This window comes from Columba livia, chromosome Z, assembly GCF_036013475.1.
Source record: "Columba livia isolate bColLiv1 breed racing homer chromosome Z, bColLiv1.pat.W.v2, whole genome shotgun sequence".
NCBI classification, from domain to species: domain Eukaryota; kingdom Metazoa; phylum Chordata; class Aves; order Columbiformes; family Columbidae; genus Columba; species Columba livia.
The window spans coordinates 29,711,870-29,726,355 of record NC_088642.1 but is presented as its reverse complement, the minus strand read 5'-3'; the positions used below and the strand labels follow the sequence as shown (position 1 = coordinate 29,726,355).

At 41.9% G+C, this 14,486-nt stretch overlaps 1 protein-coding gene across 5 annotated transcripts in view; it reads right to left on the bottom strand.

The window, feature by feature from the left end:
• Positions 1–4,494, bottom strand: part of KIF2A (kinesin family member 2A) — a 56,753-nt gene extending 52,259 nt beyond the window's left edge. For 4 of the 5 annotated variants that reach the window (XM_065045271.1, XM_065045267.1, XM_065045268.1 and 1 more), the window contains exon 1: positions 4,230–4,437. In XM_065045271.1, the coding sequence (XP_064901343.1) occupies positions 4,230–4,293 (64 nt within the window). In that variant the 5' untranslated portion in view covers positions 4,294–4,437. Of the gene's footprint in view, positions 1–4,229 lie in introns of all 5 variants that reach the window. The other variant, XM_065045270.1, reaches the window with a different exon arrangement.
• Positions 4,495–14,486: the final 9,992 nt, after the last annotated feature.

Below are 14,486 nucleotides of genomic sequence, written 5' to 3'. Positions count from 1 at the left end.
GACCAGTTCCAGCTGCTTCAGAGGCAAGTGAAGAAAATTCTTAAGTAGGAAATTGCAAAATAACACAGCCACAGGCAAGATTTCTTCCTACCTCCCATCAGTTAGAGGTTATTTAAACGACACACTCAGGAAGAACAGAAACTAGCTTTTACACTTCCTGGTGTATTTTTTAAAATTTTAGTGTAAAACTGAATCTTCTCACCATCTTTTTTAAAATTCTGCTATGCTTCTTGCCTCCATCTCCTCTGGTAACAAGCTGCACATGATAACTGTAGCTAGTCTGTTCTCCTTCATCAGCGTTAGTTTTCTCTTTCAAACACTGACAGATCTCCTGTTTCTCTATTATGGAAAAATGGTCACAAACTCATAATCTTTCTTTTTTACATCACTTGATGGTTAATCTCTAAATCTCTGCATTTTTCCTTTTCTGGAACTTCAGTCAAATCTTCAGTTGCTCTTCCAGTTACAAGAATGTCCCTTGTCCTCATGCCTGTGACATTATTTCTGACACATTGAGATCAGAACTGTATTCCACCCCTTGCTTTCAAAACGAGCAAATACATAACTAATTCCTCTGTCTTTCCAGGTAGTACTTCAGATCTGCAAAGGCAAAGAGAATAGGAACAGCCTGAAGAGAAAATGGAAAGAACACAACTGGAGTGAAAAAGGAAGAACACCCATCAGCCTACTAAAGTGCTGCAGCGCATAAGCGATTTATCCTATTTCAGCAACAGACTGAATGTATGGGAAAAAAAAAAACAAGTGAAGTTTTTTTCTACAAGTAGTTATACAGGTATTTAACATCATTAACTGGATAATGCACAAGAAGTGGAGATACAGGTGTAAGTTCACATATAAAGCAGTGAGCTATTTTTATAGTATTTGAGTAAAGGGAATTCGTCAACAGCCAAATGCCTGTATTTAGACACCAAAAAGAAGCATCTTCTGGAGAAGTCTCACAGGTATCCTCTGACTCCCTCCCTTCTTCTCTAAGCTTTCATGGGCTAAGGCACATTTTTCAAGACTGGAAATACATTCCATTCTTAGCAATTTGCAATCTAAATCAAAGGAGTTCCTTCCCATTTCCAAGATAGATTACCTAGGCATATTTCAAGCAAAAAATATAAATTATACTGAAATAAGAAGTAAATTTCAGTATCAGAAATTATGACCAAAAAGAACAAACTAGCTGACCACTTGGTATTCTCTTACATTACACAAACATGACTAGTTATTCCAGTTATAACAGGAAATATTATCTGCAGCTCTAGACAACATTTATACCTATGTTTACCCACTGAAAAAAAAAAAAACAGATATACAGCAAGCAGCTCTGCCAGCATCAGTCCTTGAAAATGCTGGGTTTTATCCAAACACTGGTTTTCATGTGTTTTTGGCCAGGACTTCTAACAATGCCTTTCATTTGTACAACATCTATTTTCTATTGAGTCCTATAAGAAATCTCTCATGAATCACTTTAACCTAATTAGAACTTGTAAAAATGACAAAACAAGTAACTTTTCTTCCCAGAATGTTCTCGTCTTATTCTTTGGTTTATTATGTTTTGCCAGTCTTTGCAATTTTGGTGTAGTCAACAAGTATGACTTGTCACATTGATGTTTCACCAAAAAAATGCTTTCTCTTAGGTTTCCTTTCTATTTAAAGACAAATAGAGTTATCTGGAATTAATAAAACTCTGTATTCAGAAAAGTGTTTAACGTTACTGGTGGACAGATGGGAAAAAACACATACTTTTTCAAATGATCCCATTAACAAAGTTAAACTTTATTCTTCTCTGGATTCAGCAAATAAACAGATAACTATGGAAATTTTTAAAGAATTACTACACATGCCGCTCAAAATAATATTTAGTTTTAAAAGAGGGCTCCCTACAAACCACATGTAAAAAATAGCCCAGATCAATTCATCACTCTATCCAAAGTTTCTTGAACAGTTGTAATTATGCTTTCATGCAAGCATAGCTGGTATGATACACAACCCCAACTCTGCCTAGGACACAGCTCTGGGTAGAGCAGATCCAGGTAGCTCACTGTTTACTGAACCAGGAGACCACATGTGAAGACCTCCATTTCATCCTGGCCATGCATTTCCTACACACTGACACTGCTGGGGTCACAGATCCCTCTGTGAGCTATCGGAACTAGCGCATCTAACCATCTTCTGCTGTGTTTAGTCAATCAAATCATCAATCAAATCATCAGAAGAAGAAACTAATTGACCACACTGGATGAGAGAGTTTGTATGAACAACGTGGCTGACAGAGGCACAGGCAGCAGGACCGTCCCTTTGTTAGAAGCAGCTAGATAAATTTTGAAACCCACCTTCTGAATGGCAATGTTATCTAGTCCTGGCTGCCCTTCAATATCTTTCTCAAAATGCCCCCTTCCACACACCTAGGACAGACTCTCCTACATTTTAAAGGGAAATCTTAACAACAGAAGGCTGCAGTAGATTGAGACAGAATGGGGTATCTCCTCCACCAGTCCCAAGAGAAAACAATCAGACCTCACAATAACCAGGACCCACTAACTCTAGTATGACACTGCAGTCACAGGAGGACCAAGTTAACATAAATGCTCAAAACCCTACAGTTTGAGCAACTGCTATAAAGGTATCCCCCTAGTATTACTGACGTGTAATGTATTAATGTGTTGCATCACATGTGTAAGTCATCCAGCAAAATATGTAAATAATTAACAGTAATGAAAGGAAGTATTTTTACATTCAAGAATTACTGTCCTCACTTCCGACTTTACAAGGGAGTAGAATCCTGCAGAGGGAAAAAAAACCACAAACCCAAATCAGCAAAGCATGCTCATGCCTTATTTTCCAAAAGCATACAAGCCAAACAGTAACATTTATATTTATTAGAAGTTCACAGAGACCTCATAAAAACAGTTTTATAAGTTGCTACAGTGAGGTTTTCTGAAACCCCAGACAGAGATCTGCAGAAGTTATAAAAATAACTGCCAGACCTATCAGATTCTTCACGTGACACACAAGCCATCAAGCACAAATTGAGGGGTTAGGTTTACTATAGTGTCCAGCCAACTCCAATCATTACTTTATTGTAGGGTTGAACTGCAGTATGGGACACAAGAAAGACAAGCTGCATAAAGCTTGTCAGCTGCTTGTTTCCTGGCTCATGACAAAACCATGCTAATTTCAGTGCCTTTGACCTCCAGAGATTTCTTCCATGGGATACATCTGGTTATTCTTTAGCTAGCTCCTGAACTCTGAAGAGAAAAAAAAAAAAAGCTTTCCAGAAAACCCCAGCAGAACCCCACCCCAGTTCAGCAGGCTCCACAGACCTCCCAGAGGCTGAGAACAGATGACATAGTCCCACTCAAATTAAAGAGCTAAAGTCACGAGTGACCTGCCATTGATTCAGCCAAAGAACTTCCCATTTCAGTTATCTCCTACCAGACAAATATGAAGAGTTAGCAGCCTAAACCTGACACGCCTCCTTTATTCACGTGTATTTCTAGACAGCACCATACATCCTCCCTCCAGGAGGTGCTGAGCAAGGTGAGAAACATTGGATTCCCAACGGAGAATTAACAACTCATGGCCACAAATAGCAATTGCTCTTATATTTTGACCATAAAGAACATCTGAAATAATGACATCAAGATTTGTATCAGGTGATGGAAGTGTCCGGAGGCATTTCTGTCAGGGCATACTGTTGTGTCATTCTTTCAGAGCACGGCTTGTACCCAGACCAAACGAGAAGTTATTTATTCACATTCAAGGCCTTTCCTCCCTCCATCACCTCATCCTTTCCCCTAAGGTCCTCCCACCTCCCTGCCCAAACCTCCCCGGGCTCTCCTCACCCACGCCCGTCTCCCCCCCAAAACCCCCGGATCACATCCCTCCACAGCCGCCCGGCACGCCCCACTGCCCACCTCATACCCCCCCGCCGCCGCGGTCCCTCGCTCCCGCCCTGCCGCAGCGGCCCCGTCCCCAGCGCCCGCCCGCCCCGCCGCTCGCGCCCCGCGCAACCGCCCTGCGCCGCCAAGCGCGAGCGCTCCCCTGACAACCGCAGCGCGCGCCAGGCCCGGCCACTCCCCGGCCCCGCGCACACAATGGGCCCCGCGCGCAGCCCCCTCCCCGCCCTCCCCCCGCGCCGCGCAGTGGGGCGGCGGCCCCGCCGGGGCCTGCGGCCGCTCGGCCGCGCCGGCCCCTCCCGCCGCCCCTGCCCCACTGACCATCGCTGCGCTTGATCTCCACGTAGATCCCTATCTGGATCTTGCCGAAGTTGGCCGCTGCCATGGCTTCATGGGGCAGCCGCGGAGATCCGAGGCGCTGCCGGCCGGGCGCACAGGGGGCGGGAAGGGCGCGCACAGCGGCGGTGGCGACGGCGGCGGCGGCACCGACCGCGGCGGCTCTGGGAGGACGGGAGCGAGGGGAGGAGGGAGGGAGGGAGGGGGAAGAGAGAAAAGGCGCCGGCCGGATACAACAGGCGCTGGGAGCGGCTGCGCCTGCGCGCCTCGCCGCGGCGTCACGGCAGCACCGGCTGGCGGAGGAGGCGGGGGCAGGCGCGCCGCCGCGGCTTCGTCAGCGTGAGGTGTCCCCTCCTCCGCCTGCCGCCCCGCGCTGCCCGGGCGGGTCCTCGGCCCAGCTCCCACCGGCGACCCAGTCACGAGGGCGCCCCGTATCCCCAGCCCGCGCCCTTGGGGAGCCCCGCCTCGCCATTCACCCGCGCCGGGATGCCGCAGCCGCTCTCTCACAGCGGCCCTTCGCTGCACCTCGGCCGGGCTGGCATAAGATGGGTGCCCTCTCTGCCCTGGGACCGGCGCCCCACGGTAAAACCCTGCGCTGGCCGCCTGCCAGCTCGCGTGGGCCCGGGCCGGGGCCGGGGCCGGGAGGGGCTCGTCCGAGGCGCAGGTCGTCTGTGCCAGCCCCTGTCTCCTGGACATGTCCCGGCTTACAGACACACAAGCACCTGTTTGGCACCAGATGGTGACGGAGCTGCTCTGAAGTTTTAGCGTAATAGTGTTATCTATATACTCTCTGCTTATTCCAGGCTGAGCTCTTCCGCGTAAGATCCAGTGACAGGACACATAGGAATTGTTCAAAGCTGCACCAGGAGAAGTTTAGACTGGACGTTAGGAAGCATTCTTTACCTAAAGGGTGGTAAACACTGGAACAGGCTTCCTAGAGGGGTGGTTGATGCACCAAGCCTGTCAGTGTTTAAGAAACATTCGGACAATGCCCTTAATACTATACTATGGCTTTGTAAGCCCTGAAGTGGTCAGACAGTTGGACTAGGTGATTATTGTAGGTCACTTCCAACTGAAATATTCTAGTCTAGTATAGTTTATTCTGTTCTGTTATCATGTTCTGTTCCATTCCACTCCCATGTGCCAAGCTGAGCAGGTTAGAAGCATGCTTCAAGTTCCCCAACCTGTCAGCAGCTCTTTGGTCCAAGGAAGCCCATATTGCCAACAGCATCCACCCATATTCACCTCATTACTACCCTGTACCTTTATACAGCTTAAATAAAAACCAAAACACAATTCATGTTCTTTATTTCCCTGTAGTGACTCCTGTACCCCAGGCAAGCCACCTTCTTAAACATTGTCCCTTGGGTTTCTCCTCTGAGGGTAGTTCCTGATATGATGAAGGCACCACCAGTTTATATTTGTCCTTGCTGCAAAGCTTCCTGGACACCTTGAGTGTCATCACAATACCCTAAACACACAGCCTCTTCTCACTCAGCAAAGCCAGTCTATTAAAAATAATCCCTTCAATCCAGACATCAAGGGGTAATACATGATGACAGCTGACACTGCACCCTGAGAGCTGTGCCCTCCCATCCAGCCTGTCACCCCCCTTGCCTTGTGTCTTCTCCATGCCTCCGCTGTCAGTTTTGTACTGAAATCAGTACAATACCCAACAACTCAGCATTGATAAGTTACTGCTTCCAAGTCCTACAGGCTGTATATATATATGTATATGTTTATATATATATATATATATATATATATATATGTTTATATACGTACATAGAGAAAGCAGCCCTGGAGGTGAAAAGCTGGACATTACCTGGCAAAGTGTGCTCGTAGACCAGAAAGCCAACCATATCCTGGACTGCATCAAAAGGAGTGTGGCCATCAGGCTGAGGGAGGTGATTCTGCCCCTCTGCTTCGCTCTGGTGAGACCCCACCTGGAGTCCTGCATCCAGCCCTGGAGCCCTCAGTACACCCCCGGTACAGGAAAGACATGCACATTTTGGACAGGGGCCAGAGGAGGCTACAAAAATGATCAGAGGAATGGAACACCTCTGCTGTGAGGAGAGGCTGAGAGAGCTGGGGTTTTTCAGTTTGGAGAAGAGAAGGTTCCGGGAAGACCTTGTTGCGGTCTTTCAGTACTTAAAGTGGCATATAAGAAAAGATGGAGAGAGACATTCTAGCAGGCCTGTAGCGACAGGACAAGGAGTAACGGTTTTAAAGTGAAAGAGGGTGGATTTAGGTTAGCTATAAGAAAGAAAATCTTCACCATGAGGGTGATGAGGCACTGGAACATGTTGCCCTGAGAAGCTGTCAATGCACCGTCCATGGAACTGCTCAAGGCTGGGTTGGATGGGGCTTTGAGCAACCTGGTCTAGGGGAACATGTCCCTGCCCATGGCAGAAGGGTTGTAACTGGATGATCTTTGAAGGTCTCTTCCAACACAGACCATTCTGTGATTCTATATACACACACACGAAAGAGCCAGAACACAAGCTGACAGAAAGTTAGACGGCAACAACCATCTTGCACAACTTCATTGCTACTTGTGTTGACCCTAAGTGATATGAATCACCCTTTTGATGAAGTGCTAAGGAAAAATAAAAAGAATGAAAGTTTCACTTTTAAAAACCAGGTCTTACTCTCTTGTCTTTGCCCACCGTAATTTTTTACATGAGAAATGTAGGTCCAAATCACATTAGTAATAGGAGGCATTGCTTGCTATGGTTATGATGGAATTATAATATCAAAGATACCAAGATATGTCCACCCAATATACTTTGGCTTTTTAATTTAGTCACTGTCCATTTAACTAAGACTGCTGGCAAACACGGGGCAGAAATATCTCTTTGAAAAAGTTCTGATGTAAGTAATAGCACAAAGAATCCAATGCCATTAAGAAGACCTCTTCTAATGATAAAAGAATTAAAGATCTATTCTTTTTAACCCATAGATGATTTTGAAATAAAACCAAAATGCAGTAAGTGTTTTAGATTTACGCAAGAATTAGGCAGAGACTAACTTTGAATTTAAAAAAAATATTCTTCTACCCACTGGAATTCCATGGCATTTCAATGACTTGAACACTTTATAATGTTACTTTTACACAAATTTTATGGCATAAATATACCTTTTGTAGTTCAGTTTTGTTTTGGAGAAGTACCTATAGTACCTAAAGTACCTATATCCAAGTACTTGGATAGCCATTGCTTGGTCTTTGTTTAACTTTTACATTTATGATCACTTTGATTAAACATTTTCAGATGTTTTTATGTAATGTAAAGATATGAAATGTTTTCTTTTTGAAGATCAACTCAGAAAATATTTTCCTAGTTACACAAATGCAACTGGTATTAGATGTGTACGTAGGGCATTCAACAATCAGGTTAAAGGAACTTTTGTTTGCTTGTAAAATAAAAAAAAAAACAACAACAAACAAACAAACACACAAACCAAACCAAACAAACAAAAAAAGAGGAAAAAAACAAAACCCAAACAACAAACAAACAAACAAACAAGCCTCAAACCAACAAACAAAACACCCCACCATATTTATTACATAGAAACTTTTAAAAAGAAATCACCACAATACTGTAGCTTCTCAGGTCATCATGGCAACCTGGTAGACTATAAAAAAAAATTGCAAAATTAATAATAGATTATTTCTTCCACTTAAGAATCAGTAAATATACAAGAAGAACCTGAAGCAGTTTGGGATCCCAGTTAGACCCACTTAGACCACATGGACCACTGGACGTAGACTTGTCCACTTTGGTACCTTTGTCAAAACAGTGACAGCTGAGCTGTCTCACAGATCCCTTCCTGCCCTTTTTTCCTTTTAAGCATCTCTTCACCTGTATTGTATTGCTATTTAAAACTACCCGCTGTGGGACACAGCACTTCATGAGTAACAGCACTACACAATAGTATCACAAAGTTATAAAAATAGGAGAACCACCTTACTTATAGAGTTAAAATATTTTAATGTATTCTGCTCTATTAGATATAGCAATCTGATTTTCATGTCTCAATAATAAATTACTGTAATTGTAGTGGTTTAACCCCAGCTAGCAACAAAAACCACAATAGCTGATTGCTCACTCTCCGCCCCACACACCCAAGTAGGGGAGAGAATTGAAAGGGAAGGGAGAAACTCATGGATTGAGGTAAGAACAGTTTAATAAAATAACAAAATAATACTATCATATGCTGCTACTACTACTACTAGTAGGCATAAAATATTGCATAAAATAAGTGACACTCAATGCAATTCCTCACAGACTCTGTCTGTGCCAAGCAACCCGTCCTGAGAAGACGGAGGTCCCTGCTCCTGAACAGCTGATCCTGGAGGGAGAGAGGAAAGGCCAAAAAAAGCAGAAAGACCCAGAGTCCAAGTGCGAAAGAGCAGAACAGCAAAAGGTGAGCTAATGGGACTCCTGAATGGAACTCAGCCGAAATGGAGCAGAACCAGAACAGGTCTTCACAGCTAGAAAACCTGACTCCCATTAACTATGAAGCATGATACTAATGGCATGGAATATTGTCATTGATCAGCCTGGATGTTAGTCCAGGTCTGTTACATCTATGCCCCCATTCCTAATCGCATGAAAAAAATTAACTTGATTTCAGTCAAAGCAGCACAAATATTCATAACTTTATGTAGTTGCCCTATCTGACAGTCAAAATATTTTAAACTGGGCAGTTAAAGGTTCATAACTAACCTTTTGTCATTCACAAATGTGTTCTAGATTCCATTGCATTAAATGTTCTGCTGGTTATCTGCAGCAAATGAATTGATGACTCACTTGAGTAACAATGCTTTTGGGCTTATAATTAACTAATTATATATTGGAAACAACATAGGTGGGTAGGTTTTCTGATTTAAACAAATATGTCTAAGCATAATAGGTTTCTCTGTATTAAAGAATGCAGGTGCTGAAACTGTTGCTGTAAAACTCAAACACACTTCACCTTCGTAGAGGTGTCAGTGAGATACCAATATTCACGCCATCATGAGAACGGGAGGCATTAAGTTTTTCTTCAGCAGTGCCTTGCAGATTTATATGAAAGTTTATAATTGCTTTGTTGTCACCAGTGTTACCCCACAGCACCCTGATAACTCCTAACACAGCTTTTCTGGTCACTTCTTCTGTATGCTTCTTAAGAAGGTCAGGTTTTCTAAAAGCCACTAATCTGCATGAACAGGACTAAAGAGATCCGTTTGTATGTTTTTGCAATTCTAGCTACTTTTCTTTTATTATTTTGTCTCCATGTGGCCTCTCCAGGTAATTCTAGATCTTGACTTATAAGAATCTTTCTAGCAGCACACATACAGCTGGCATAGGGGTGCATGATCAGGCCAAAGATAGTAAGAAAATGTGGGGGTCACTGACCTGTGTTGTTGTGAAGAACATCACTTCATGTATAGCAGTTTCGGCACATTTCTACTGGTTTGGAAGGCCAGCTAAAACACATGGAGAAAAGTAATTATTGAGAGTGTGTCCTTAAAGCAAATGCAAGTATACAAATAAAACTGGTATTTCATTTATTGCTTTATTCTTCCAGGATGAGCTGTGCTCCTAAAGAACTTTTGCATGCAGAAAAGTGGAGCACTGCTAGATACTAGTGAAAGAATCAAAAAGTGAAGAAGAGTGTGAATGTATTCCAGTCCCTTCAAAGAGGAAGGCCTTTGAGAAACAAGGTGCAATAAGGAGAAGCACACATCCCTCACTTACCATGCCCTTTACTCCAGCTCTGCATTTGTAGCCACTGTGACATCTTTTGCCTTCCCTCATATTCATAGGTGCTTGTGCAGTTATAGCACGTAGCTAAGGTTAGAAGGACAGTCCAGAAAAACTACCGCAGTTCAAAAAGTCACAAAATAACAGAAGCACTGAAGAATAACAAAAATTGATGTGGTTATTGCAGTAGGCAGCGGTGCAGTCATTATGGCTCTGGCACATGCATGACACATTCTTTTATTCATTCCATATGCTGCTGCTGAGTGTCTGGCCTAAGACAGCTGTGTATCTGAGGTCACATTTCTTTGTACTCTCCTATTGATCGTATGAAATACAAACAGGATTCCTGCTAGATAGCAAACTGCCTCAGGAAAGAACATGATAAAAACCAGATGAACCTTGATTTCTGCCCAATCCACTTGCTACCTACAGGTAAGACCAGAACAGCTACAGTGTGTATAGTCTTCTTCCTTCTTTCTTTTCTTCCTTCTCTCCTCTCTGCAAATCTTCTAGGGAAATCTCAGAGGGTTTGTGGTAAAACAGTGAGGCTATTCAGCTGGATAATAAATACACATATTACCCAGCTATTCAGCTGGTTAATAAACAGACATTTCCTACATCTTTCTGCTATCCAATGTAACTTTTTTGTCAGAAGGAAATCTCGTATCATTTTACCTGTGAAAACAATTTTAGCATTAATGCATCTGCCTTGTATCTCAATCTAATTATTACATCCCATCTGTCCCCGCCAGTGAGGCTTCCGCAACAAGTCATGTCAACCTTGTAAGAATTGAATGGTTTCTTTCCTTTGTCTTAGAAGTTATCCTGTAGCTTTCTACATATTTCTAAGTCATTAGTGCACAGTATTAGAAAAAACAGATAGTCATACCTGAGGTAGTTTTGCCTTAACACGCAATGGTTTAGCCCGTTTTTATGTTGAAATTTGAACTCATATAGATTGTCAATGTGCTTGTTTATAGCTTTATTCCTTTTTAATGCCATTTTATAAATCTGGTGTAACCTCTGTGTAATTAGCTAGAACTACATTGCATAAAACTATGCAACACCCAAACAGGCACTGGGCTTGGTAGTGCACCCAGAGGACATTTAACTCCATCCTGAATACACCTGTTCCTCAAAACGCAACAGAGAGGTGATAAAAATACAAAAAGAGCTGTTTGCAGTTTCTCAGTCTTGAAGCAGTCAGGACTTAAATTCAAGCTAAAAGGCTATTCTAAAAGAAGGCAACGGATTTGATTCCACATATCCTGGAATACTGAAAACATTTGGAATAAGTATGATGATACGGTGATCCCAAGCTTCCTTCTAAGCACTAGCACAGGCCTCTGACCGTAGAAATCCTTCTACTAGTAGCCTAATAGTGCAACTGGAGAACATTTCTAACTATAATGGTGCATACTTTTATGAAATAAAAATAGGCAACTTTTTAAAAAGCTGAAGTCATTAAAACTTTACTCTTCATCTTTCCCCTTCTAGAAGAACTTGATGGAATCAGGTGCGTTTTTGTTCCTTGTGTTTTACCATATAAAAAGCTTAATATCAAATCTTCTAAAACAGAAAGAGATAGTAGAGGCTGCTTTATAAAAAAATCTCTGCTAAATAGAATTATTTTCTTAAAATGCAATTGTTTGATTAAAATAAATGTTTATTCTTACTTGACAGATTCCTTGGATAAATTAAGAAATTTGCTTGCAAATGGATTCTTGCATGCTTTTATATTCTTAAATGTCAGAGAACAACAACCAAAAAAAAGCTGAAAAGATGTATCAGTTTTTAGACTCTTACAAATCTGATTGGATTTCCTATCCATTCACCTTAGAAAGTAGACAGAAATGATATATGCAGACTATTGTGGTCAATTGTGCATTTGACAACTGAAGTTACTCGCATTTATCATAATAAAGATTTTTAAAAGTATCATAATAAAGGCTGTTTATGTTTAGGGAGCTCTTATGCGTTATGAGCACAGCAAACGTAATGTTTTGTTCTTAAAGTAAAGAAAAAAAAGAGAGAAAAGCTCAGACATTGTAATTAGTTATTGTAATAACCAGGAAAGCTAAAAGTTATTAAAACCATGTCTTCTCTTGTAAGCTAGCCCATACATTAATTTTCTATATAATTAATAAGGAGTTATTGTCAAACTGTGTTTCTTTTTCCTGAATTTCAGAAATGGTGGCTCTTATGAAACTGAATAACCCAAATGTCTTCAAGTCCCTAGGCAAAAGTCTACCATCATGTCCTTCTTACATTGCCAAAGCAATGAGAAAAAAATATTATGATGAGAAGAAATTACTGCAGTAACTACTCTGTCGAAGTAGATGTTAACTTCAGTATAGTTACAGCTGAACGGCTCTTTAAGGTTATTTAAAATCTAGGATTCCTTTACAGTCGATGAATTGGGGGGCAACCCATTGAAAGAACCTGAGCTCTTTATAGCAAGTGACATGGATAAATACTAAAACCCTACCTATTTCAAAGAAAGAAGTGCCGTTGGGATGAGTTCCATGGCACGGACATCTGTCAGCGTTGAAAAGTAAGGGCAGCAAGACACACATTTGAGTGGAAGGGCTCTTGACAGGCAGCAGTACTTGGGCTAGTCCTGTTCTGCTCAGAGGAGGTGTCAGGAGTCCTGGATCTCTCTGAAGCTGGAGGCACAGAAACTGTCAGCTGAGATGTGGGCAGAGGCACCTTTGAAGGGGATGTGGTGCGTGGCTGCAACACACAACATGGTCAGAGACAGCTGCTGGTGTCAAAGGAAAGGAATTATTTGGAAATACCGGCATGCCTCAAGACTCAGTGAATGTAGTGTACAGTTCTTTCACCTGAATGTTCATAACTGAATTCAAATGTTTCTGAACTCACTGGATCAAGTGCATGAAGGAAGAAATGAGACTAGAATATTTTGTATCTAGCTTCTGGAATATATTTAAATATGTTTAAACTTCTTACACTTGTACAGATAAGTACACACATAGTGAAAGTATATCAAGGAAAAAAAGCCTTTTATGTTTAGCTTGGAAAGTGGACAGGCAACATTTTGAGGTTATTCTCCTCTTTCAGCTTAAGGAAAGGTATTAATATTAATTTCTGTTTACTAAACTTCTGGATCTATACTTGTGGGATGCCGTAGAGTGTCTTTTGAGTCTCAGAGCCTTTCCTAAGGATGAATATTTCTTACTTTTCTTATTTTTACCTCTGGCAAAGGTATAACTTTGGTTTTTTGGTTTTTTTTTTTTGAGTGTGGCACTGATGAAAATAGTAGGTATCTTGTGAAAGATAACTAAGTTTCATTTTATCTCATTTGAACTTGCTCTTAATTATAGTCTGTAGAGTGCCTTGAAGAGTCTATCCACAAGACAGTTTTTTCCCCCAAGTGTTATTCTAAGAATTACATTATTTCTTCTTAACGTGCTGCTAGAAAAGAGGGAGTGGTTCAAAGAGACACACAAGTGTAGATAGCATTGTGATTACCTCAAAATGTAACAGAACAGAAGCTTGAACAGAAGCTTTGTCCAAACTTGAGGAGCCTTGTCCTATACTGCTGTTTACCGGGGCTGAGAAGAGGCTGCTTGGGCAGCAGAGCTGGCCTGGCACAAGCAGCTTGTTGATATACTGGCTATGTGGAAGTAAGTTAAAATTCCCGAAAATTCACCTGTCAACAAGATTAAATGTGGTAATGGCAATGTCAGACTCACAAATGAGAATGTGCTACTTCATGCTGTGGAAATTCCCCCGTTTTTTACAGTAACCATGCTGAACATGACCCAGTGTCTTGCTCTCGCAGAAGCAGCAGCCAGTGCAGGTTGGATGTGTTCATGAAGAGTACTGTAGGGACATTACAGGAAAAAAAACTTTCTGTTTAAGCATAGTTAAACACTGGGTCAGATTATGCAGGGCATTTGTCATAATTCTCCAGTGAAGGTGATTCAATAAGAGATTAAGTGTCTCTTAGAGACAGTATATAACCTGTCTCTGAGCAGGCGGATGGGTTCGATGACCTCTTTCAGATCCTCACTGTCTTACGTTTCTATCGCATTTGTGACAAATCCTTTTCCTCCTGCCTAAACCCTCTGACCCGTCTGGATTAACAGATTTCATTTAAACTTCATGGCTGTTCTAATTTTAGAGATGAGTTTAATACTGTATGTTCAACCACCACCCATCTGATTTACCTGATAACTTGGGCGTGTCTGTACAAAGGTATCTGAAGAAAGAATCCCTGCCTTTCAGTCTGTTGACAGAAGAGGTGGAGGCTTTTTTTCTGAATAATCATATACAAAACCGCTGAAGTGCCCTTCAGGGGCATTAAAATGAAGTTACTTAGTAATTACTGAGGTTGTTACAGTTACTATCATTTTTCATTTCTAATTCTAAGGTTATAACCTCAACTAAGGAAATCAGAAACAGCAGACAAAACCAGGCAAACCCAGGCAATTCCAGAATATGCAGTAAATGTTCATCTATATCAGAA